This window comes from Cajanus cajan, chromosome 8 (genome assembly GCF_000230855.2).
Source record: "Cajanus cajan strain Asha chromosome 8, NIPB_CcT2T_4, whole genome shotgun sequence".
NCBI classification, from domain to species: domain Eukaryota; kingdom Viridiplantae; phylum Streptophyta; class Magnoliopsida; order Fabales; family Fabaceae; genus Cajanus; species Cajanus cajan.
In genome coordinates, this window is record NC_138524.1 from 14,944,430 (window position 1) to 14,972,147 (window position 27,718).

Genomic DNA, 27,718 nt, shown 5'->3' on the forward strand with positions numbered 1-27,718 from the left:
AGGCACGTCCTTGGCCGAGTTGAACAACTCGGGAGGGAAGCCTGTTGCGAGATTTTTCAACCGTTAGGAATTGATAAACTAACAATAGAATGGAAGAACTGATGAAATTTTATTACTGGGTGCCTCGTTAAAAACCTTGTCGGCCAAAACCCCTTTTCACTTTTTTATAAGGGGAGAAAAGACCGATCAAGGAAAAGAGTACACCCGCTGTTTACACAAAGTCTTTTTACAATGTATACTAGCTATAATATGTCTTCAGATGAGAAGTGTTCCATGTTCTGGGAATGATCTTGCCCGAAAGTTCTTCCAATTTGTATGCCCCGTTTTCTAAACTGTGTCGGACCCGAAATGGGCCATCCCAATTAGCAGCCAACTTGCCTTCTTTTGAATTGCGTCTTGTCGTTCCTTGCACTCTCCATACCAAGTCGCCCTCCTTGAAACTTCTCTTGATAAGGTTGGAGTTAAACCTACGAGCCATCCTCTGTTTGCAAGCTTCTGCTATGATCTCGGCTCGAACACGTACTTCATCGACCATATCAACTTCAGCTCGAAGAGAAATATCATTAGTGTGTTCTTGAAAATATTGTCGCCGAAAAGATGGTTCGCCCACCTCAACAAGTACCATGGCATCTGTGCCATACGTAAGCCGAAAGGGTGTTTCTTTAGTTGTGGACTGAGGTGTACACCGGTACGCCCATAAAACTTCTAATAACTCCTCTGCCCAAGCTCCTTTAGCGTCTCCCAATCGTTTCTTTAATTCTCCAAGGATTACTTTGTTTGCTGCTTCGGCTTGTCCATTGGCTTGCGGGTGTTCGACCGAGGTGAACCTGTGCTTGATACCGAGATCCTGAATGAACCGATTAAGTTTTTGATCGGTGAACTGCAAACCATTGTCAGTGACAAGTGCATATGGGATGCCAAAACGGGTGATGATGTTTTTCCATAAAAACTTTTGAACATTGGCTGCTGTGATACTGGCAAGCGGCTCGGCCTCGACCCATTTCGTGAAATAATCTACAGCAACCAACAAAAATTTGCATTGACCCTTGGCGATTGGGAAGGGTCCAAGAATATCCATCCCCCACATTGCGAATGGCCAGGGTGAACTAATGCCATGAAGTTCTTCAGCCGAAGCGTGGATAAGGTTACCATGCCGCTGACACGATACACAATGCTTTACAAACTTTACACAATCTTCCCTGAGAGTAGGCCAGTAGTATCCGGCCCGAAGCACTTTAGTTGCTAAAGTCCGTCCTCCCGAATGGAAACCACATATCCCTTCATGCATCTCTCTCAATATGTAATTAGCTTGTTCTGCATCGACGCATTTCAGCAACGGAGCCGAGAATCCTCTTCTATACAAGTCTCCTCCAATCACGACATATCTAGCGGCCTGCGTTCGGAGCTTTTTAGCCACCGTTGGGTCAGATGGTAGGGTACCATGCTCAAGATAATCTATTATCTCGGTGATCCATGTACGAACAGACCCCTCTACTACCAAACATTCAGCAGCTACCACACTTGGCGTTTCAAGATCCAAGTGAAGTGTGGTTCGTAGCTGTCCAGGTTTTCTGGTACTGCTTGCCAACCGAGCCAACTGGTCCGCCCTCGCATTGTGTTCTCTTGGTGTGTGCTTTACGTAAACTTCTTCAAACGTATCGCGCATTTTTTGAAACAAATGGTAGTATTTCAACAAGTTTGCATCTTTGACCTGAAAATTATCATTCACTTGTTCGGCTACAACTTTTGAATCGGTCCAGCACTCCAGTCGGTTAACACCAATCTCTCGTCCAAGCCTTAAGCCAGCCAATAACGCTTCATATTCGGCCTGATTATTTGAAGCTTTGAACGCAAATCGTAATGATTGCTCTAGGATTAATCCTGTTGGTCCCTCCAAAATTATACCTGCTCCACTGCCTTGATTGTTGGAGGAACCATCCACATGTATCGTCCATAAATCGTTGACAAAACAACCCCTCGGCTGCAACTCATTGATAAAGTCCACCAAGCATTGAGACTTGATTGGTCCTCTAGGTTGGAAACAAATGTCGAACTCCGATAACTCAATAGACCAAGCCATCATCCTTCCTGCCAACTCAGGTTTACGTAGTACTTTAGCTATTGGGCAATCGGTCCGAACAATAATTTGGTGACTCTGAAAATATTGCCGGAGGCGCCGAGCGGTGTGAACCAGCCCTAGTGCCACTTTTTCCAAGAGCTGGTACCTTGTTTCGGCCTCTTGTAACATACGGCTGACGAAGTAAATGGGCTGTTGTCCTTCCTTTTCTTGAATTAAAATTGTGCTTATTGTATCATTTGACACACACAAGTAAACCACAATTGGTACTTCTGGATCGGGCTTAGAAAGGACTGGTGGGGAACCGAGGCGTTCCTTTAAAGTCTGAAAAGCCTTCTCGCATTCATCGGACCATTCAAACTTGTTTGCTTTTCTCAACAATCTCACCATAGGTTTCGTTATTTCAGCTAAACACGGGAGAAATCGGGACAATGCTGTAAGCTGACCTGCTAGCTGTTGAGCTTGTTTAAGGGTCTTAGGGCTTATCATATTGACGATTGCCATACATTTGTCAGGATTTGCTTCGATTCCCCTGACCGAAAGCATGAAGCCGAGGAACTTTCCTCCGGACACCCCAAACACGCATTTCTCCGGATTGAGCCTCATATCGTACTTGCGCAACTGTTGGAAAATTTGCGAAAGATCCATTACATGCCGATCAACGTTTCTGGATTTTACAACCATGTCATCCACATATGCCTCCATATTCTTGCCTATTTGATGTTGAAACACTTTATTCATCAACCTTTGGTACGTTGCCCCTGCATTCTTCAACCCAAACGGCATTACCCGATAGCAGTAATTGGCCGAATCGGTTATGAAGGCTGTCTTTTCCTCGTCGCGGGCATGCATGGGAATTTGGTTGTATCCCGAGTAAGCATCAAGAAAAGTCAACATCTCATGTCCTGAGGCTCCATCAACTAATCGATCTATGTTTGGAAGTGGATAGGCATCCTTAGGGCATGCCTTATTGAGACTTGTGTAATCAGTGCACATTCTCCACTTTCCATTCGACTTTTTTACCATCACCACATTTGCCAGCCAAGTGGTGTAATGGACCTCCCGAATGAATCCGGCCTCAAGCAACTTGGCAACCTCCGTTTCAACTGCGAGTTTTCTTTCGGTCCCCATTTTTCTTTTACGCTGCGCGATTGGTTTTGCTTCGGCACATACTGATAACTTATGACACATGATTTTTGGGTCTACACCCGGCATGTCAGAAGGTGTCCATGCAAAGAGATCTTTATTCTCCTTTATAACTTTAAATAGGGCCGAGCGATCATTTTCGGAGATTTCGGCACCGATGTACGTAACCTGCTCAGGGTATGAACCTTTCTGGAATTGCACTTTTGACTCAATCGGCTCCACCCTTTCTTCATTATTCATTCTAGGATCAAGATCCCATATGGCCTCGTCTACAGTTGCCGAAGCGTTCACAGCATGGATTCTGTTTGACTTGGATTTTCTTTCTTCCAACGGCAAAACTCGCAAACTAGCATAATAACATTCTCTCGCCGCCTTCTGATAAGCATGAATTGTGATTACTTTTCCTTGGTCGGATGGAAACTTCATCGCCAAATGTGGTGTTGAAACGATAGCTCCCAATGCATTCAAAGACGGTCTGCCGAGGAGGATATTATATGAGGTACTTGCATCCACCACAATATATTTTACCTGAACTTCTCTGCTTTCCTGTTCGTCAAAACAAAAGCGTGTGAAGAGTTTAATGTAACCCTTGGTACTGACCCTCTCTCCTGCAAAACCAACCAACGGATCGTCATAGGGAAGCAATTCTTTTTCAGAAATGCCCAACTGCTTGAATGTGTTCCAATATATGATATCTGCCGAACTGCCCTGATCAATCAATGTTTTCTTGATGATGCAATTGTGAATTTCTACACTGATGACCATCGGATCGTCTTGCTCTGGGTCAATGCCTTTGAAGTCAGCATCAGTGAAGGTTATTGCTGGCAATCGCCGAGGTGACTGTCTATGAACAGTGTTGACCGATCGGATAGCTCGGAGATGTCTCTTTTGGGCCGAAGAAGTTGTGCCCCCACCCGCAAAGCCACCAGCAATAGTATTGATAACCCTCCTATGCGAAGGTGCCGAGTCATCTTTTCTTTCGCGCGACTTGCTTCTTTCACGTCGAACTCTATCAGAGGTTTTATCAGAACGGTCTTGCCTGTGCCGATCTTGATACCTGGGTTGATATGAACGATTCTGGGATGAACCTGATCGGTCCACAAAGTTATGCAGTTTTCCTTGCTTAATCAAGTCTTCAATCTTATCTTTAAGGGCCGCACATTCATCAGTTGAGTGTCCACGATTCCGATGATACCGACAAGATTTGCTAGTATCTGCCCGTGGTGGAGTGGAAGCCCTCTTCGGAATTGTCAACACTTCAGACGCCAAAGCCTGTTCGAGGACCGCCGCGCGGTTGGCATTAAGCGGAGTGTACTGAGTGTACTTCGGACCCCGGATAGGCCGCTCCCGAAGGGATATTTCTTTGCCTCGCCCCCTGTATGATTGTTCTACCGGTTTTTCGGATTTAGTGGACTGCTCGGCTCGGGCCTGATTTCTGAATTCTGCCAACTCCTCCATCTGCATGTACTTATCAGCCCTCCTACGTAAGTCGTTCATGTCCGAAGGAGGCTTTTTACAGATGCTGTTGACGAATGGGCCTGGTTTCAAAGCTGTTGTAAGATGATGTAGCGCCACAGCTGGGTTGAGATCTCTGATTTCCAAAGTAGCCTTGTTGAACCGATCCATAAACGCCCGAAGAGACTCCTTTTTGTCCTGTCTAAGACTAATCAGAGATAAAGACGTTAGACTATGAGGGCGACTCGTCGCAAATTGGATAGTGAATTGTGATGACAATGTGTTGAAGGAATCTATTGAATTGGGTGGGAGACGAGTGAACCAGCTGAGAGCTCTGCCTTTGAGGGACGTAGGAAAGATCCGACACAACGCAGCGTCATCGGTCGTACTCAGAGTTACCTGTGTCAGAAAAACATCTAAATGTTCATCAGGATCAGTGGTACCATCATATTTGTCAATAGGTAAAGCCTTCCAATTATCCATTAAAGGGAGTTGCATAATGGAGGGAGTAAACGGATGTCGGTGTGATCCGACAGTGGTTATATCTGCAGGACGACCCACAGTAGGTAAGGCCGAAGGGAACCTCTCAGGGGCTACTGCTGAAGCATGAGGAACCAATGTATGGACCGCGTGAGATTGATACGACCCTTGAGTTTGTGTGTTGGTGATGTGAGTAGGCTTCCAGGAAGTATCCTGACTCTTCAACGCTTCATTCTCAGCCCTCAAGGCCGAAAGCTCCCTCGCATCTTTTTCTCTCTGTTGTTTCATCAGCTCCATTTCTTGCTTGAGTAGTCGCACTGTTTCGGTGAGGTCTGTTTCATCCACAACCTCCACATGTTCTTCTGCTGGACGGTCTTGTGTGTTCGTTCTCCTAGTTATCGGCATCGTTCTTCTCAGCAAACTTTCAACCAACTTCGTTCGTGCCCCACGGTGGGCGCCAAATGTACCTGTAAAGAGGATACACCAATGATCTTCTTGTATGTTGAGGGCCGAACGTCTTGCTCCGATCCGATGTGAGTAAGGGTTGGTACCTGCAAAAGGCACTCCAACGCTCAAGTCAGGACAAGCACCAATATCGAGAGTAATTAATGAACAGTGACGTTACCTTTTGACCTGAGCTATTTATACTGATATTTATGGGCCCTGGACCCCATGGGCCCTGCAACGTATTTACCGTATCAGGTAATACACCTTAATCATCTGATTAACCCCTAATCATGGGTTAAGAGCAATGAGTAATGATAGTTCGGTCCTGGTGGCCGATTGCCGTTCGGTCACCAAGTACTGCCATTCGGCGGCCGACCAGAGGTGGCCGAACGCCCCTACCCGTACATTTTATATTCACGATGTTTCAAAAGATTAGTCTACATAACTTCAAGGTGTAGATGAACGTTCTAATCAACATGCATTTGAGACATTAAACTGTTTATTTATTTATTTATTTATTTATTTATTTATTATTATTATTATTATTTTTTATATCAAACAACATTCGTTTTCGCGTTGAATACATTAGACGTGCATAAAACCAAAACCAAAAAACCAAAAACTAACGCAAAATCAAACGTAATTATGTAGAAATTTGATGTTTATCATCCTTTATTTTTTTTTTTCATTGATATATGACAAATTTTTCATGCAATCATGATTTATAGAGATCATAAATTCTAAAAATCATTTGTAAGAATCATAAAGATCTAGTTGATCATAAATATATTTTAGAATGTTTATAAATATTATTTAAAAATTATGAATTTTTAATATATTTTATAGTATTAAAACGTTACTTTTACCTCAAGAAAGTTTCACATCTCTCTCATAAAAATAATTTTGTGAAAGACTTATGAAAAATTATTCTCAGAAAATAATGTTTTCTAAAAATGTTAAAAACAAATCAAATATGAAAATTAATATTTCCGACATTAAATTTCTAAAAAAAAAATAAATTATACCAAATGCCCCTTTACAGTAAAATAAAAGTTTAAATTTCTTTTGTCTTACTATTTTATTTTAGTGTATTATTTCACTACTCAACATGTACTGTTTTCTTAGGATAAAGTTCATTTGATCTATACAAACAAAATAATTGTTATCAGTCTTTAATAACTGAGTCTCATTACTTTTTAATTTCGTTGATTTGATGTCGTGTTTGAACCCCACAGCTCAAAAATTGAGAATATATCTTCAAAGCATACAAAGGGCAAATTAAAATTTTCTTTTAGAATTTTTCTACTAAACAAAACTCTAAATTTTCGTTCGAAAGACTCCAAAATATTCTTTTAAATTTGTATCAAAGCACACTTAGGATAAGAATTGACCATTGCTCTTCAATTTGGTTGATTTAGGTCGCAAACTAAAAAAATATATATTCTGGTGTAAAACAATAGTGATTATTTGAGTCTTTTTTTTAAAAAAAAAAGCATAAGCTAATTTATTTTTGTTTATAATCACGAAAAAATAATATAAAGAACTTTTTTTTTATGAAATATTCAAAATAGCTTCTAATTTTAATCATATTTAATATTCAAGCTAACTTCTGATTATTTTAAAATGGTAAAACAAATACTAAAAACTTTTAAAAGATGTTTATTTTAAAAAAAAAAATTTATATATATAAAAAAAAAAGTCGTAACAAAAGTTATGGACTTAATTTTCATATTGAATGTTACTAGAAAACTTGCTATCAAAATTGATTGAGTCTAAAATTATAAATCTTGATAAAATCCCATAATTGATTTTGATGGATGAAAAAACTATTAATAATTTCTTCGAAGTGGATGTAAATTTATAAATCTTGAAATTGATTTTGTTAATAGCCAAACATGCAACAAATATGATTTTAGTCATCTTGGATGCCATGAAATTGATTCTAAACATGTTTGAAGTGAAATCAAACATATCCTTAGATGTGAATTTAAGGTGTCTAGCCTAATTCACCAATTTTTGGCAGGCACCGTGATCCATTTTGTCATCTCTACACATACCCTTAGTTATTTATTGACTTTGGCTTTGTTTTGACCGAGAAAAAGACCTAATACACGGGAATATAACAATGTAACTACTAACTATAACTCGTGACCAAGTCAAAACACCCTCTTATTCTCCAAGAAAACAAATTTTGATACGGCCATAGACAAGTTCTATTTCAACATTCCGCAACTATTCTACTTACTGATTAAGCTGAGGTCTGTAAATAGATTACCCTAGTGCATTATTATGTACATACTCCAATGCCTAACCGACATAGACAAAGAATATATAATCATTGCACATTCCATAGTTCCCTTTGTTGTAACCAAATAAAGATAAGCAAATTTCCTTTTGGTGTAAGACAGACACATGAAAAAATAAAATTTTCAAGTTCTAATAACTGGACCTTTGTACAGCCCTCTTCGGATCACAAAGTCATCAGGAGGTTGAAACTCTTCCAACCAAGTCACTTCAGAATCCGTCACTCCATTCAACTGAACATTAACTGCAATGCAAATGAATGTTGAAAATGGCATGATAAGGTTAACAGAAGAGAATCACACAAGTTGAGTAAGAATTAAGAGCCCGCGACAGAAAATAAATCGGTTACCTGGAAGATCTTTCTGTTGGGATCTCCGGAAGTAGGTGCAGTGTCTTCCATTCTCTGAAGAGTACGGGGGAGACAGAATATCAAAGATTGCACACGGAGTTATAGCTCTAAAACAATGGATGTTTCCTCCACTGGCCGGATAAAGAACCGTCGTAGCACTTGGTGCTGTCATCTCAGTATCTTTGACAAGCTTCGCAGGTCTAGCTGTTTGTCAAAGATTCACAAGTTTTCGTCTCAGGAGAGTAAAAAAAAATATTAATCTTTACCAAGAGGCTAATGTGGGAGAAAAACATAGTAAGTTAATGAAGGGGGGATAAACAGCATTCTGAAATACAGAACTTGGAGTTCATTGCAATATATCACACTAATTATATCAATAATTAGTTTGATTTTACCAAGATCAGGTTCATGTGTGCACAACATAATTCTCCGTGTTCTATACCCGACCAGAATCACAGAAATGTTTCACTTTGCCTTTTCAATTTTGCATGTAATTGGAACTGATGTCATTGAATTTAAAAAGACCACAGGCTTGGTTGAATTGATATCATTGGGGTTATGCAGCTTTTTTTTATTTTTTTTTTTATATATAGATAATACGAAGTATCTATTGACTTTGCCGATGACTAATTTTTGTTGAAGAACTTGACTAACCATCTTTAGTAGAATCTCTCCTCCCAGTTATATTTTTTTCCATACACAAGACTCAAACCTGAGACCTTGCATAATGGGACCAGAACCAATACCAGTCGGAGCAACGACTTGTTGGTTGCGGTTATACCACTATAGAATGAACTATTATAGTAAAAACAATACTGAGAAAGGAGGTAAAATAGCAGTGGAACTGTGGAAGCATGTCCTTTCCCCATCATGTTGGTTGTCATAATACTGATAGTGCCATACCGATCATTACATACTATGAATTCAATAATACGGATATGGTCATTCTGTATGAGATTCTGTAGGTTATACACTGCTAGAGATACTGCAAAGTGGTGAGATACTGGTTATGATAGCGATAGATAGAAAAACTGTTGCTGCTAAAGTAAAACTTGAAGGTATTTCCAATCATTGGATAAACACATCTTCAGAGCAAAGTTTTATACTAACCTTCAAAAAATTAACTATTAGAAGACCCCATAATTAGAGTGAACCAATCAGTTAGATAATTAGTTAGAGAAGAGATTAAGGTGTATATATAATAGGAAGAACAGAGTAGAGATCACTCTTTGATTTTGGAGTGGAAAATGACAGAAGAGTTCAGGTATATCATGGTAAGGAAGAGAATTCTCGGTACTACTGATTTTCCTGATATCTACGGTGTCAACTTGATAATTTGATACTAGGGAAGACATTGATTGTTTAGCAATAAAGATTTTACCTTTACCTCATTTTCTGGTTATCAATAACTTGCATATTAAAAACGACAGTGGCAGAGTGCACAGATTTCTCACTATTGGGGGGTCCAGGGATGGACAGGTGGTTACAACCGTATTCCGATAAACAGATAGACTGAAATAATATTTCAAATAAAAGAAATTGAAATAAGAAAAAAAAATCTTTAAATGATCTCCCAGTCAAGTTGGACAACCAAATTTGTCTAAATGGAGAGTTGGGAAGAACTAGCTTCTCCTCAACACCAGCATATAATGGAATTTTTCCATACTAAACTCTACCAACAAATTGGCTTAACTGTTGAAGCAAACACATTAAACATTTTGTTAAACACGGCCAAATCAAAATTAAGCTTTAATAATACCATTTTTTCTGATTCAGTTTAGTGGCAGAATGGTAAATGATAACATCACAAAAATAAGCAATTTAGTTCATTACTATGCATGCTATCTTTCCCATATACAACGCATATCTCTATCAAATGACCAAAAGTTAGCAGAGTTCTCACTACATTACTGCCCAGAAAGAACCAAACCAGGGAAATCAAGTTGGACTAGGACTGGCAAAGTTATGCTAAATATTCAGAGTTAATTGACGTAACAAAAATATAGCTCAATTTTTTAGGTTCCCCACAAAGGTCCTCCATAAGAGACAATAATGTTTTAATCACAATCGGGTACTATATACGGTTGCCTCTCAAGGGGGATCCAAACCATGCTTTGTTACATTGTAGGGGACTAACTCCTTACTCTATCTAAATTCAATCCCAGTTGCTTTAAATTTTCAATGCAACGAGGGTATAAGGTTTATTCATATGGACATTTATCTACTTCTTAAGCCCATTAATTCACTGGATAACTTGCACTAGCAAAACCATGTAGCTGCTGAAACTATTTACAATAATGCACTAGTAATCAGATGCATACATGAACCTTCCTTTTCTTTCACTTTTTTAGCATAAGAAACTTACATTATGCTACTTTCAGCAAATTTGTAAAGCTGATTCATCACACCATTATATGTCCAGAGAATCGTCATTACAATTTATAAGTAAACCAAAAGTATGACATGACAGCGTAAATAGTTTAGTTATAATAACATATTGGTTTGAGATAATTCTGATGTTTTGTAATAGTAAATATTTTAAAGGGTTTATTGGGATATTTCAGGTAAGTTGAAGGTAATTAAGACAGAAATAAAGTCTTATTAACATAATATATGGCTTGAAAAGGTTCCAGAAGATTATCTCTTAGCCGTTAATGTTCTAACATACTTATAAAAAAAGCCTGGTAGTAAAACAAGAAACAGCTTCTATTTCCACACCAATACCAAAGAATCTCCCTTGTTTTCTAACAAATTCGAGAATTTCTACCAAAAAATTCATAAAAATGTACACAGCCTTACCCCTGCATGTGGAGAGGCTGTTTTCAGGACTTTGTGGCCAACTTATAGAAAAATTCTTAGCCCCCATCATATTCCTTTGACAATTCTGTCCTAGGTCAATTGACAACGTGTAAGTTATTTCTTATAAGACTTTAAGATTTGTCAAAAGAAATAAATGTAGATTGAAATTCTCGTGTATGTATATATATATATATATATATATATATATATATATATATATATATATATATATATATATATATTTGCATGAAATAAACAAATAAATAAAAATAATTATTTTAAATATCAAATCAAGATAACAAAATGAAACGAACCATTCGCGAACTTGAATTGAGTCAAGTTAAAATGATAAAAAAACAAAGATTTGAATCAAACTCAAGTCGAGTTTGGTTCAACTCGACTTGACTCATTTTCAATTCTATTCATCACGATGGTATTGAAGAAACCAATCAAGCTTAAATAATGGAAGATAAAAAAAACTTGTAGAACTTTATGGATAACCAGGTTCGCTTCTTGAAAGTCATTAAAAAAAAATTCAGTTTCTCAATCAATAAATCATCCAACATGTAGAAGACGACATGCAAAATAAAGGATCAGAAGTCATTCATATTCAAAGGAATCAGAAGTCATTCATATTCAAAATGATTACCCTGATGAAATGTTTCACAAGAAAATTTTAAATTTTTAAATTCTCAAATACAACTTAAAATTTTGAGGACTTTACTGGGATAGATCTGTTCTATCCAGATTGCATTCAATGAATTATTACCCCTGATACAGTCAAGTGTATGTCGAAAGTGGAATTCATCTATTCAGTATTCACTTAAAAATTAAAAGATGGAGAACAAATTTTAAATCATTTACAAGATCTTCAAATATTCAAAATATTCTTCTAGGCTTTTATATGGAGTGGAAGATTTCAATTATAATTATATATTGAATATAGATAATTTTAACACGATCTCAGTGAATAAATTTTAGGGGCTTTATTAGGCTATTTTAGGAGATTTAAAGGTAATTACTATTGAATTGAAGTCACATTAATATATAATAAGGATTGGGCACCTTATAGATGTATGTTTATTTTCCAATCACATTCATATGTGCTTATAAAAGAGCCTGATATATGTAAAATTAGATAGAATTTATGTTAACACATGGACATTATAACAAGGATTTTCCTTGCTTCTAGTAAATTTCTTATTTCCACCTAGGAGTTTCTAGGTCAAATGCTAGATCAATACCAATCCCACTTTATCATGCCCTTCATATCTCTGCCCTGCTTCAAGTAATCATACTGTCAAAAAATGCATCTCTAGATCAAAAAAATCAGTGCAGAGAACAATATTATACTCCTAGTATCTACTGAGCATACAAGGGAGAAAATAACTGAGGGGGCTTATAACCAAAAAAAAAAAAAACTGAGGGGGTTCAAGTTGACTGATTTTGATCACCTTTTTAGCCAAAATGATGTCATATTATACACACAAGCCCAAAAAACCAAAGATGGTTCAAGTTGATCAGTTTAAGTAATTTGTTATTAGGTTCCAAAGATAACCAATTTAGTTTGGTTTTTCAAGTTCATCATGTTGATCTAAATTAATAAAAATTCCTAGAAGTCAGAAATCAGAATAACATAAACAAAGAGAACATCCTCACCTTCCTAGAATGGCACAGCATATTAGCATCCGTTACTGATCTAAGGTACCATCTAAACCAGTAATATGTATCTATATCATTCTAACTTTTCAGTATAAATGTAGATGGGACTCAATAACTACACTAGTCATACCCTCTTGCAAGTTTTGTGTTTAATTAAAGATTAAGAGTCTATAAGTTCCCACTGTATTACTTCATTTTCATTTTGTCTTAGTGGTATTACACACACTAGCACACGAAGAATGAACTGAAAATCACTATAATTTATGGATTTGAATATTGTAACCCTATTATATAAATTCAAAATGCCTGAAATTATTCTACCAAGCAATTCCAAAATCCTTACAAAGTCAGGCACTTTTACTAGAAAATAGTAAATCAGGAAGTAGGCAAGTAACTAAGAACATCTCTCCCTAATTTCACCTTTAATTTACAGTGACATTTATGCTCGTTTGATAGGGAGGAAAGAAGTAGAGTGGAAAGAAAGGGGTGACAGAAAAAACGAGAAGAAAGAAATACATCAGAAATAGAGTAGGATTTTGAGTTCTTTGAATTTAGAGAAATAGAAAGGATAGAGAAGAGAAATAATGTTATGAATTTGTTTGGTTAGAATGGAAGGCAAGAAAGAAATAGAGTGAATAAATATATTCTATTTTTGTCCTTAAAACATACCTCATTAGGTCCAAAATGCTCCAAGAGCAACAAAATAATTCAATTGATTATTTACAAAATTCAATCAATTAAAATGCACATGAACACGCATCAAAATATTTAATCTATTACTTAGTAAGTTCAAGCAATTAAATTGATAAATCATGGATCATGCTTCAAAATGATTCAATTGATTAATCAGTCCTTTGGATCGATTACATGGTTATATGCTTCAATTCATTACTTAGGAGTTTCAATCACTTGAAATGACAAGTAAATGGGCATGAACACACAGTCCTAAGCCTTAATCGATTAATTGTGAAATTCAATCAATTAAAATCACAATTTTAATTGGTTATCATGCACGGTCAAGGAATATTTTGACAACGTACATTGAGATGCAACTTCCATTGCATTTTCCGAAATAACTAGTGCAGTTAAAAAAAAGTGGGACCTACAGTTTTTTTCATTCTACCAAACAACCATGATTTGTAAAATCATTGCTATTTTTTTCGTCCCTTCCCATTTTCTTCACAATATCAGTGCTACCAAAAAGATTCTTAGCTTTTTGACAAGTTTTTGAATGATACCATATAATGTCATCAATATAGGTCATCTGCCATGTATTGATATCTGAACTATTTACACTACTGTTTTTCTCTTATTTATCCAATAATGTAATGAGCTATTTTTGGTGATGCCTAGTATAATGCTACCATCTCGTTTACCTCAATGAGGATAGTGTTACTGTTCTTTAAAAAGGTAACGCAAGGAAGAGCAAGTCATGCTCCCAAGTAAATACAGGGGATTAAGAAATGGATAGAGCAAAAGTTATAGAAAACAGACCTTCAGATGGATTAGTGGAGCCAGGTGCATCAATCCAATCATAGGATTTAACATACATTGAGCCATATAACAGCTTGCTCAACACTGTCATTCCAGGATGATTATGGAGAGGAATGATAGACGAGGGGGGCATGCAAAAAATTCCTATCTGCATAAAGATAAAGTAAATCCAACTTCTGCTTTTTTGGCCAATTTAAGGCCCAAATTTCATTTTAAAAAAATTGACTGAATATGCATGATCTGGAATTTTAAGACTTTACTTACAGAGAAGGAGTCACATTCATGCAAATGTAAATATTTGATAGGTGGCACAGATTGATGGTTCCCATTTCGTTCAAGCATTTGAGCAGACCAATTCCGTACCACTTGTGCCTCTTGTTCAAGACCTACATCTGATGGCTTGATTCTTTCTGTAAAAACATTATGTTTGGTTATTAATCAAATATCAGTTAGACATAAAAACTATTGGGCAGCAAGATCAAAGTCATTTAAGATAGACAATCATGAAGGTATTAGAAATATGAGTAGACTATTTATCATTCACTATAAAGCAGGCAGCCACAACTCAAGATGAAGGAAAATAGAACAGGCCTGAAAATACACAATTTGAATACACAAATTATGATAAATCCTTATTTTCCTCACCTCAAAAACATTGGTCCACATCAATACAATCCATTATCTAAACTGACAAATAAAAAAAATACACAATAAAAGGAATTGATGGGTAAAGAGTTGACCAGTGTAAGAATATATTATATATTTCAAAAGAATGATCTCTTTCATTAGCCATTAACCAATAATCAGAAAGTAAATTCATTATGGAAAGATAAAATTGAGGTTACCATAAAAGCTTCAGGTCTTAATCCATCCTAAAGTTTAAAGAGAAAAGTGTGACCCATATTCTATCCTTAAAAGGAGGAAAAATAAAGAAGATTAGAAGCAGGCTTACTGGACTGTCCCTCAAAACTTAACCTAGAGACTGTGACTCCTTCAAAAAGACAAATACCCTAAACTGATTTTGACTAAGTGATCAGGAGGAAAAAGGGAAAGAAACAAAGAAGGCTAGAACTTATTCTAACAGAGTACAGAACAGTCAAATGATCCAGCACCATTTATTCTTGTATGCCTTCACAATTTTCATTCATAGTTAGGCATCAAGCATTGTATGGAGTTGACGACAAAAATGAATTTATAAGCAAGATAAACAAGGAAAAAAGGAAATATACCTAACTTCTCACGAACTTTCTCAATGGCCTCTTCTGACACAGGTCCATCAGGCGAAAAAGATGCGTTGCATAGCCTATAAAGTCTCTGTATATAATATGGCATCTTGCAAACGTGTGACCAACTTATCTATCCACTCAGACCAAAATCCCCAGGGTCAGCAAGCAGATAACACCTCGTCAGTGGCTTATCGATTGCAATAGGGACTGGACATACAATTAGATAACAACCGTATTTTAGCCTCAGAATCAAACCAACGGCAATGAATCTGCATGGTCGTAACCGTTTCCTTCGCAACTATTCAAATTAACGGATCTATTGAACAAGCAAAAATGCAATAGAAGAGCCAAAAATCAATAACCTCTACTACTTCAAGTATAGACATATAATGGCAAGTAACAAAAAATCATTAAGTAATACCAACAAAAACATTAGAATCTCCATCAATTCATTCAAAAGCATTAACATTCAATCGCATTTTGCACTATGCACTGTCAGTGTAAAAAACCTTGCACCATTAACTCATCAGAAACCATTGTTGTTACGAATTTTATGGTAATTATCGTTAAATTTAACTAACATTAAAGTTAACAAACTTAACACACATGGTGGTTTGTAATTGGATCAGTCAGTGCATACACTGTTTACTCTTCAATTATCATAAGCATTAACAAAAAAAGGAATTCACTTCCAGATCAAAATTAAGCAAACCCCACCACAGATAAAACCCAAGTCTCTCCACCTTCATCATTTCCACTCAATGAAGCATACCTCACAAATCCAATGTGGTATTTCCAACAACAAAAGACACATTTAATTTATTTATTTATGTCATAAACAACAGAAACCACTGTTAATTAACCAACCCAGACAAGAGTTCATAGAACGAAAAATAGAGAGTAACCCAACAAAAGGCACGAGCTGAAAAGGCGAGGAAAGATGTTAAAAAGAGATTTTGGATCAAAATCTGAAATGGGGCAAATGAGATTCCAACAGAAGGGGAGGGTGGGAGATGCAGAAGACGGTAGTACCTGAGAGACCCATCATTAGAGGGAGAGAAGATTCTGGAACATGGTGGATTGGGAGAAGAAGAAGAAGAATAAGGAACTGGAGGAAGATGAATGAGAGTGCATAGAAGGTGAAGCGAGGAATCGTTGTGTGAGAATAACAGAAAGGGTAGGAGACCACGAATTACAATTCCCGGCGGATTTTATAAAATTGAGAACTAAAATTGTAAATCGAAGACTAGTGTAATTTAACCATCATTTTTTTTATCATTGAATATTTAAAATTTTGAATTAATTCATAGGTGTATTTTTTTTCTTTTTTTGTATAGTAGGAATAGTACATGCATATGTATGAGTAGTTATTAATTTGTATATTATTTGTCTTGGTATAATTTATGAAATAAGTATTTTTTAAAATATTTATGTTTAATAAATATTACAATTTTTATTGTTTAGTTCATGACATTTGTTTTGAAAAATATTTTTAAAAAATGAGAATAAATAAAATATATAAACACATTATCATAATACTAAGTGTATATAGTGTTTATATGTGAATTTTTATTTGTTTTAATTAAGCACTACTTTGTTAAAAGAAATTATTAATTTGTTGGAAAAAAAATTACTCAAAAATCTCAATTTGTTTCTTGATAAATATCCATATTCCAAAACATCAAAACTTGATTAAAAATTATAAATTTTAAATAAAAAAAAGGGAAAGTGAAAAAAAAAAAGATTAAACAAATATTGTACATGAGTTCTTCTTCAAGTTAGGTTGTATATCCTAGTCAAATAAATTTCATCATACTTTTTAAGTGCTTGAAATAGTCAATAGCATATATTTTGTTGATTCCTGCCTAATTATAATTTGAATTATGACAAATTCTTAGTTTCAAATTTTATAATAGGGGAATTGTCATTTGTGTGCTAATAAGTTTGTTTAAGTAGTGTTTCACCAATATTTAAATTTGATTAGAAGGCTACATGAGCACATGATTCCTTGTATAGTAAAAGAAATTCACAAGACATCCTTGCAAAGAATATAATTGCCTATTAGCACTAAAGACGTGTTTGTCTTTAATAAGAAGATGAGTATCCCAAATCTCGGATCATAAACATTCAAGTTAAACATTTATTTTTAGGAGAAATGTATTGAACACTTGGTTCAGAAGAGTAGCACTTTGAGTTGATTATTAGAAGGCTTCAATTAAAAAGTATTTCTTATAAGACTTGAATTAAAGACTTTGTTTAAAAGGCATGAAGTGAAAACTTACTCAAAAGGCACCTCATATTTAAAAAGCTAACGGGATTAAAAAAAGTAAAGTATAATGATGCAACACCAGCTTAAAAATTAAGCAAGCCACAACGAATCTATTTTTGGTGGCTATGGAAAGATAGAAAAGATTTCTACACCTTTGATAAAGAAGTCATGGCCTAATAAAGTCTCTATCATGGACAAATTATATCTGCAATATGGAAACATTGATCTGTCTAGAACAACATGATATTGTTGCAATGTTTTGGGAATAACTTGTGCTAGAGAGGTCCAAATAATGTGAAACCAACTCCTAATAATCAAGGACAAATTTATCTATAAGTTTTATGAAGACATCAAAAATTAATTTGGCTATTTGAAGGGTTAAAATACTCAATAACAAAGACAATATCAGTAAAGTTCCATATCAGAGAAAATGAAACTCAAAACATGCTTAAAGGACACCTTATTTGAAAAGCCTTGCCAATGTAAGAAAAATATGTGATGTCAGCACAAAACTTGGGGAACAAGACATGCTCCAATAGCTAGTTCATCTCATGTGGCCTATATATATTAACCAAATACAATTGCAAAAGACTATAGGAGAGAGTCTACATCATTCCAAGTCATTAATCAACTCCTTTCTACTCCAACACTTCTCTAAAATTGAAATATAGAAAATTAAGTGAAGTACAATTGAGCTACCATGAAGAGTTTAACCCATAAGAGTTGATTAGTTGTATATTACGCTTAAACACTTTCTCTTTGTATGTAATATGTTTTTATCCTAAATCACCCAAATGGATAGAAGTTTGGTTGTGAGAAAAGTGTTAGGAAGAACCCATGGAATGTGGGTAGCTTAGAGAGAGTCTCCAAGATGATAACCTAGAGAGGCTAGACTAAAATAATAATTAGGCACCTGAAAAGATGAAATAATACTTGTATTTTATCTCTCCCATGGCCAGGTGGTTTTCATGATTGATTGAATGCCTGGAAGGGTGGAGAATACTCATGATGCATGTAGAGACGAAGAATACTGAATTGTTTCTCCCATGGCCAAGTGAGTGTCATGGTTGAGTGGGTGTTGCGGTGAGAGAGTTGTTGAAGTCCAAAGTTGCTAGCTAGGAAATCCAACAATGAGTTGGTGTTGTTGTTGATGTTTATAGTAAGGGTGTTGGTTATATTAATGAAAATCTCATCAATTTGGGTGAGGACTAGGTATAGCCTAATTAGAGTGAACTAGTATAAAATCCTTATGTGCAATCTTCTCTTACCTTTCTTCTAAATTGTGTTATTAAATGTCATACATATTGTATCTGTATCATAAAGGAGGTTTTGATCTGTAGTAGAAAGGGTACCATTGCCTTTATTTTGAATCAATCCTATCATTCATAAGTACATACGGGCCTAATGAACTTGATAGGCCTACAAGCAAAAACTCATTGCCCTTTGCTGGTGGGCTAGTGTAGAATTGGTCTTGGAAATCTCTTTTTATTCATACAATAATAATTGTCATCATATTTTATGTTATATTCTTGTTGTTTTCTATTTTTTATATTTTTTTTTTCTTAATTTGGAAGTGATTACAACTTTACTTGATGACTTCTATGAAGTTTTATGTTTAAATTTTTTCTTTTAGATAATCACTAACAATTAATATTTTTACTGTGTATAAATTCAAATTCAAATTTAAACTTTATAAATTTAGTTTAAATTGAAGTTTAATTCCTTTAAAATAAATATATTTTAATTTTAATTCTCTTAATTCTAATTTTCATTTTAATCCGCTTAATTTTAATTATTTTCATTTTAATCCTTCTAAAATTTAATTATTTTCATTTAAGTCCTTTTCTATTTTGATAACTTTAATTTATTGACTTTTTTTCATTAGATTTAGCGATTAATCTAACGGTAAGGACAAAAATGAAACAAATAAGTTTTACAAAGATGAAAATATTTTTTTGAAGGACCAAAAGTAAAAAAATCCTATTTTACGTAGACTAAAAATTTATTTAAGCATAAAATTTTTAAAATTAAAAAAATAGCAATTTTAAAAAGTTGTTTTGTTAAAAAAAAGAATAAAATAAAAATAAATAAAAAAAGTAGAAGCACTTCTCCTAAAGTACTTATTGGGGAGAAAAATAAGAAGAAAAATCGAATAAGATTTTTTACAAGATAAACTTAACTTACACATAAATTTGGAGAAACTCTTTCCTAATGGTTTTTTCAAAATCTTATTTTTATTTAACATGTGCATAAATTAGTTTTAACTTATGGAGAAGCTAATTTCAATTTTTTTTCTTTTCCTATAAGTACTTTTGAAAAATTTATCCAAATAAACCTTATGTATATATACATTTTCTTTTTATTTTTCTTTTCCTATAAGTACTTTTGAAAATTTTATCCAATAAACCTTATGTATAAATGTATTTTTTTTAGTATTATGTCTAACTTTGGGGAAGAAAAAACACTCTTCTAATTAAACTTAACAATTACACTTCCGAAAACATATCAAAATGAATAAAAGTGAAATATCATAGTCATTAAATGTTAAATTAACCATATAAATAAATAATGTGAAATAAATTATATAGATAATTAATAAGACTTTGTACAATAAGTAGATAATTGAATTTATTAAGTATGTTTTTAGAAGTTTGATTTTATGACCATGTAAATAAAAAATATTTTATTGGGTGAGACCATTCATTTTGGTGATCCATACACTTCAAAATGAATTACTCTATGTTATGAAGAAATATTATACTCCAACCATATTCAACACATCAAGACTCACATTGACTAAACAGACTAAACCAAGATCAACTTAGTCACATTTAAACTGACTTTGTTATATATATATTGTTCTAGGCATGTGTACAGTGAGTGACCTTCTTGCGCATGATGTCGACACCATAGATTTCTTAACAAAATATTCACGTAAGATAACACACTTTTCTCTTTATCATCACTATAAAGGTCAACCTCATGTCATAGGTCAAACATATTTTCCTTACATAGTGTTACTCTTTTGGATCATTAGTAACTTGAGCATTCGAGTGTTTGCAAGTGTCCACCATTGTCATTGCTTGAGTGTTACTTCATCAGAATTAGGGATGAAAAATGGACCTATACCTTACACTACTATAAGACATGCTATTTATATCGGTTCTTTAACATCATTTACATCGGTTCTAAAATCAGTAAATGTATATAATTTTACATCGATTCTTATTATAACCGATGTAAATCTATATGCACTGCTGCCAGATGCGCTCCATGGCATCCCAATTCTCAACCTGACCATGCCGAATCGAAAACCCAATTGAGACTTGGAAAGTGCGTATACCTGCAATAAAACATGGCTCAACATTGCCAGCAAACCCCATCTTCGTATACCTGCAAAAAAAGACACCATTTTCCAAAATTCAGAGTAAACCCAAGTCACAAAAGTAAGAAAACATCGGTGGAGCATTTCAACAAACACGTGGTGTCCATTATCGATGCAGCAAAAAAAGCTACATATTGCGTAGAAGAAAAACTGGGTGATGGAAAGGGAGGAAAAGGGTACTCGGAAGCGTCGGCATCAGAGAAGAAGCGGTGCTCGTCGAGGAAGTTGATCGGCGAGGAGGCCTTGACGGAGTGTACGAACTCGAAGAATGGATTGTTGTATTCAAAGCTCTGCGCCAAGCGACTCCTCTCTCCATTAAGAGCTCTGAGCTTCTGGGGTTGTTGCAGACATTGTGGACGGCGGCCTCAGCCTCCCAGCCCTGGCAGTACTGCTGCACTACCTTGTTGGTGAAGAAGGGGACGATCATGATGTGGCGCATCTTGCGCCAGTGCTCGCCGTAAACGGTGAAGACCATGTCCTGGCCTTTCCCGGTGAAGATGTCGAACACCACGTTGCGCGTGCGGGACTCGAACTCCACGTCCTGCATGTGCAGCACCTCTTTTGCTAGCTTTGGCGATGACACCACCACCAGGTTCTGCTGCCCCATGCGAAAGAGGAAGATGTCGTCGAACTCCTTCGCCAGGTCGGTGAGGTTGCGGTGGTTGAGGTCGTCTCCCACCCGGAGCCAATTTTTGTTTTTGAAGTTGCTGGTAGAGGAAGGAAAGGGAAGGGACTAGGGTTTTGGTTTCACGGGTTTCTATACTACATCGGTTATTTTGAAAATCGACGTAGATCTACTTGTAAATATTTATAAAATTGCGCATTTAAATCTACATCGGTCCAATTAAAAATGATGTAAAATGTTCAATAATTACATCGGTTTTGTACATAACCGATGTAAATTTGCTTTACATCCAATTTTTACATCGGTTCTACCTAAATCGATATAGAATTGACGATGTTAAATAGTCACTTTCTAGTAGTGTTTTGGGCACCTACAAAAATACCCTCATCTGAGGTGAGTAAATACCTATTTATATTAGAGCTGTCAAAACGGGCCAACCCGGCCCATGTGGGCCGGCCCACCTTGACCCACTTTAAAAACGAGCCAACCCAACCCGGCCCACTTGTAATTTTTTCAAAAAAAATTTGGCCCGGCCCGGCCCACCACGGGTTGGTGGGTTATACGGGCCAGCCCACCAGCCCACCAAAAATTAAAAAAAATTTATTAACAAAATTCAAAATTTTAAATTAATTATAAATTAATATAATAGTCATAAAATTAACATCATTAATAGTTATAAGTCATAATTCATCATACAAAATTAAATACAAATCATGATAAAAGTTTAAAATAAAAATTTTCAATATATCATCATACAAAATAAACTACAAATCATATTCAAATTTTTATTGAAAAAAAAAATGGTGGGTTGGTGGGCCACCCGGCCCACCACGGGTTTAGCCCGGGTGGGCCGGGTCAAAGTGGGCCGGGTTGAAATATACCCACCTACTATAAAACTTCAATTTTTTTTGGCCCGGCCCGGCCCGTTTTCAAGGTGGGCCGGGTTGGCCCACGGGTCCCGGCCCACTTTGACAGCTCTAATTTATATGAAGATAGATACAGAACATGTATAGACTCGCAAAATTTAGTGAAAAATTTAAACTTCATGAACAAATGTCAATTAGTCAAACTTAGATAATCTAAATATTAGCAATTTTTTTAGTGATTATGACTCATTTGTGAATAATACAATTAGAACACAAAATAAGTTTGAAATAGAGTTCCACTTGGAAGAAAAAGTTTTATCTAGGAGTGTTACTTTTGACATTTTGGATGGTGGAAAACAAATGGGATCAAATATCCACTTTTGCAAAAAATTGCTAAGAATATTTTGGTAATCTCAATTTCAACCGTAGCTACAAAATTTGCATTTAGCAGAGGAGATAGATTTTTGAGTTATCATCATTCTAGACTCTATGAATTTACTCTCGAGACATTATGTGTGCATAAAGTTAGTTGAAATACAAGCAACAAGATAATAAATAATTAAACTTTGTTTATTTAATAAAAGTTATTTAATTTTTTTATTGTTAGTTTTAATTATTAATTTAAATTATCTAATTATTCATTTTCTTGTCATGTAATTTTTATTGGTATTATTTGACCAGAACAATATATAGATTTGGAAGACAAGCATTTGCAAAAATATGAAGAAATTGATTCCAATGATGAAGTCAAATATCTACATATTATTTTTTAAAACTTATAGTATATAATTTAATCTATAATTTTAATCTAACTAATTTTGTATATTCTTTTTCACAAATATTAGAGAATATTGTTAACACATGATTATGATATTAAAAGTTTAATTACAACTTTTATTATGATGAATTTTTTTAAAATTTTATTTACAAGAATTAAATATTTTGTGATCTTTATTTATAAGAATTGTTATATTAGATTTTTGTAATGTTAAGAACTTGACAAATTAATATTATGTTTACTTGTGTGAAATATTATCTCTTTATTGATTTATTTATTTTATACATAAGTAAAATGTAGATTGAGATTACAGACATAGTTACACCAGTACCCAAAGAGTATGGAAATGAGGATTAAAATAGTTACTCGTGTAATTATGCGACTGAATACGAGTATTATTTTTAAATACAAGTATGAAAATGGATACTACAGAACTTAACCAAATTGTACCTATTACATCCCTAACCAGAATTGAAATGAAGAAATTCCTTGCATGTGTTCTTAATTGGATCATTATTAAAACTTAAGATAGAGAAAATAAAATTGAATATTAAATTAAAATAATTAACTACTTGTATGCTGAAACTTTGTATTATCAAGAATATAAAGTCTTTATAATAATTTGTTGTTTTTATATTAAATATGAATCACAATGCTAAAATATTATGATTCTTTATAAATTATAAAGTATTTTGATCTTATTTATTGAAACTAATAAAAAATAGAAGACTCAATGTCTCATGATATTTTTCTCTAAATGCACGCTTGTTAAGTAAGTATATAATTATTAACAATTTTAAGAATAAAACTTTTATACAATTTATTATTTATTAATTACTATCATGCGATTCATGTAATTTTTTATAAAGAGTTAAAATTATAAAAATAATAAATATGTGAAAACAAAAAATCACCTTTTATTATAACTCCATGACTTATTTATTACAAAAAAAAGAGGACTGCTTGTCTGCTTCGTAGTGAAAATGCGATTCCGGAAAATTCATTACAGATCCACACATTCACATTTTACTTAACAAATATAAAAATTGGTAGAAAGAGGATAATTTGCTTCGGATTGAGCTTCTATTGTGTAAAAAATGGGCATTTCCTTCATAAGAGCCCACATAATATTCTAAATACGAAACCAAGTATATATTGTCTGAGTCGGTGTGTATATGTATTTCATAAACTACATGGATACATGGGAATGTGCAATTTAGATATAGAATGTTACATAATCCAATTCTATGCAATGATTTAAAAATCGGATCCAAGCAGTAGATCAGATTGGTTGAATCGAAAATTGATGGTTTAGTTGGTCCAATTTTGAGTTAGATTGATTATAGATTCGACTTTTTTAAATTGGAGTGAACCGATCAATTTTTTAGTTCAATAAATGAATCAGTGAGTCGAACTGGTGGGTCAAATCAATTCAACCAAAATAATTAAAATATTTTTTATGTATTTTTTTATAAAAATAAAAATAAAGATAATTTTAAATAAGATAAAAATTAAAATTTAAGATAAGATATAAATTTATTAAAATTTATAAGTATAAAATATATTTAACATGAATATTTGTTTAGAAAAATTAATAAAAATCGAGTTATGCGGTTTAATTAATGACCCACCAGTTCAACATTTAATCCACTGACCCAGTACCTTAACCTGTTTGATGATCGGTCTGGTTTTTAAAATTATGATTCTATGCATTTATTCCAAACTAATAATAAATTTTTCTCAAACATTCTATCTTTAGGGAGGTTATCATGAATTTGAATTTAATTCAATTATATAAAATTGACTTATAAAATATTAAAGGTTATTTTTTATTTATATATTATTTAATTGTCTAATCTGTATTAGATTTGAATTTTTTTTAATAGGGTAATTGGAAAAATAGAAGTGAAAGAAAAGTAATCTAGATCGTAATGCAGCATTTATAGACTGAATTTGAATAACTACTCGATTTATGTAAAGTGCAGAAGGAAAGAAATGGAAATTTGATATAATAGTAATAACTATCTGAATTCCATTCTTAATGTTTTGGAGCAACGAGGTGTTCTCCTAGGAAGAGAAGAAACTGAAATTTGTTGGTTGTGGAATAGAATGAAGGATTACGACATATTATTAATTAATGTTTTATTTCTAATACATTTTTTCATTTTAAAAATTGGATGTCTTAAATTTAAAATTTGCATGATTAGATATTTATGAGTGATTCAACAATAATCTTATAAGTCTAATAATAATTAATAATCATTAAAATAAGTTATTATATCAATTTAAAAATATAAATTATAAATTTAATTTAATTTTATAAAATTTATTTATAAAATGAAAGTTCTCACTTATGTTATTAGTATTTGTGTAATCCCAACTCTATAATCGTTATATCATTGGTATTTGTGTAATTCTAACCCTATGATCGTTGATTCTTGAAAAATTATAATTCCAACCTTATTAAAATCGTTGTAAAAGGTAGATTATGCAATAGATGTAAAACAGACGATAAATTAGAGTAATTTAATCAAATTTTAATCTAATATTACATAAAAGAAATACAAATGATAATGTTTGTAATATTGTTATTTATTTAGTTGGAATTCTTCCAGTTATAAATCATGCTCTTCTTCCTCACTCAATCGAACTAATTTCACTAATACTCTCAGTTTTCTTAATTTTCCTTTTTCCTAGGCTTGGTCATATATTTTTTCAATATTCGGTTTAATCATTTTAAAATTAATTATTGATTAAGCAATTTAGATTTAAGTAGTATTTTAATCTATACATTACACAAATTAAATATTTATTATATATAACTAAAATTAATAATAAATTATAAACTAAATAAATAATATATTATTATATAAATTCTTTATAAAATTTGTATAAATAAATATTTTAAAAATATAAAAATTATATTTTAAATTTATGATAAATAATTTATATTGTGACATTAGATTATTTTTAATTATTGATAATGTATTTAAAATATTAAAATTTAATTTATAAAATAAATATGATATAAATAAAAATTAAATTGATAAGAAGTTTTCTAAAAATTTTCTCATTAAAGAAAAATGTCAAGAAAATGTTCTTCCTAAAGAGAAATTTATAAAACTCTTCGCATTTGTAATATACAAGGGCGGATTGTAAGTTGTTTTCAAATTGTTATAAGTAATTTCACAGGAACTCAAAATACGGATTAATTATCCACAAAAAAAATACACTTGAATTTTAATGAAATACAAATAGATAATAAAAATTGAAGTTGATAAAATGTTTGATGCTTATAAACTTTTAATAATTGATATTTTAATTCTAGAAGTTTATTTGGTGGACGTCTATATTTTAAAATAATTCAATACATCTCAAGAAAAGAAAAAAAAAAATATTACACCGTACATGAGAAAAGATATCAATATTCATATTAATTCAATTATTCCAACATTAAAATATATATATTATTTGTACAAAGTATATATTTATTATAGTGACTAATTTTTGTTGAGAATTATGAGTTTACATAATATGAAATTTTCCTCCCAACATAGTATGTGTATATATATATATAGGGGTTATAATTACACTGATGTAACTTTTACTAAATATTATATTGCTCAATAATTTTATATTAATTATGAATTTTGTAAATCCAATCGTTAGATTGAAAGTTCATATCACTTTATACATGTATATCAATATTTGTTAAAATTCAATAACAACTTGAAGGTAATCAAAGTGTTCATATTTTAGTGTATTTTGAAATGAGTATGTTACGTCAATTTTGTTTGATAAAAATGAATATATATATATATATATATATATATATATATATATATATATATATATATATATATATATATATATATAAGTGATCTGTTTACTATTGGAGTAAGTTTACTTAAATTTACTTTATTCAAAAGCTAATGTTCTATATCAAAATTCAACGATTTAAAATGTTTAGATAAAGTTGTAACTTTTTAAAAAATTTAAAAATTATTTTATACTTTGTTTCATTAATTCAAATTGATGGTTAATCATAAAAATGTTTTATACGTTGAATTGCAGACTTGATTTATATACCAAGAATTTTAAATTCAAATCCATTCCCTCCTTATTACTCCGTACTATTAAACAAAGTAAATTTAGGTAAACTTAACCTTAAAATAAATAGATCTCTCATTATATATATATATATATATATATATATATATAAAATTAAATAATTAAAATATCATTAATTTTTTAATAATTCCGACTATTCAAATCCATTCCCTCCTTATTACTCCGTACCCTATCTTCTACACTACCTTATAACTCCCAAAAATTACCATTAATTAATATAACTTT

At 33.0% G+C, this 27,718-nt stretch overlaps 2 protein-coding genes and 1 pseudogene across 4 annotated transcripts; all 3 read right to left on the minus strand.

Annotated features, from left to right (window-relative positions):
* Positions 1 to 238: 238 nt before the first annotated feature.
* On the minus strand, positions 239 to 5,563 carry LOC145950259 (uncharacterized). Its single transcript, XM_083061327.1, has one exon. The coding sequence runs from the start codon at positions 5,561 to 5,563 to the stop codon at positions 239 to 241; it is 5,325 nt and encodes a 1,774-aa protein (XP_082917453.1).
* Positions 5,564 to 7,761: 2,198 nt separating this feature from the next.
* Positions 7,762 to 16,655, minus strand: LOC109815937 (plant cysteine oxidase 4). 2 transcript variants are annotated; one of them, XM_020380761.3, is made up of 6 exons: positions 16,472 to 16,655; positions 15,443 to 15,646; positions 14,478 to 14,623; positions 14,214 to 14,361; positions 8,259 to 8,462; positions 7,762 to 8,153 (listed from the first exon to the last, which is right to left on the minus strand). In XM_020380761.3, exons 2-6 carry the CDS (start codon positions 15,543 to 15,545, stop codon positions 8,035 to 8,037), a joined length of 720 nt encoding a protein of 239 aa, XP_020236350.2. In that variant the 5' UTR covers positions 15,546 to 15,646; positions 16,472 to 16,655; the 3' UTR covers positions 7,762 to 8,034. The 2 variants fall into 2 exon arrangements, with proteins under 2 accessions (XP_020236350.2, XP_020236349.2); XM_020380760.3 differs by having other exon boundaries at positions 15,443 to 15,755.
* A 3,874-nt stretch (positions 16,656 to 20,529) lies between these two features.
* LOC109815943 (trans-cinnamate 4-monooxygenase pseudogene) lies at positions 20,530 to 22,106 on the minus strand (annotated as a pseudogene). The gene is made up of 3 exons (XR_014428340.1): positions 22,101 to 22,106; positions 21,274 to 21,826; positions 20,530 to 21,101 (listed from the first exon to the last, which is right to left on the minus strand). The product of XR_014428340.1 is annotated as a trans-cinnamate 4-monooxygenase pseudogene (transcript).
* Positions 22,107 to 27,718: the final 5,612 nt, after the last annotated feature.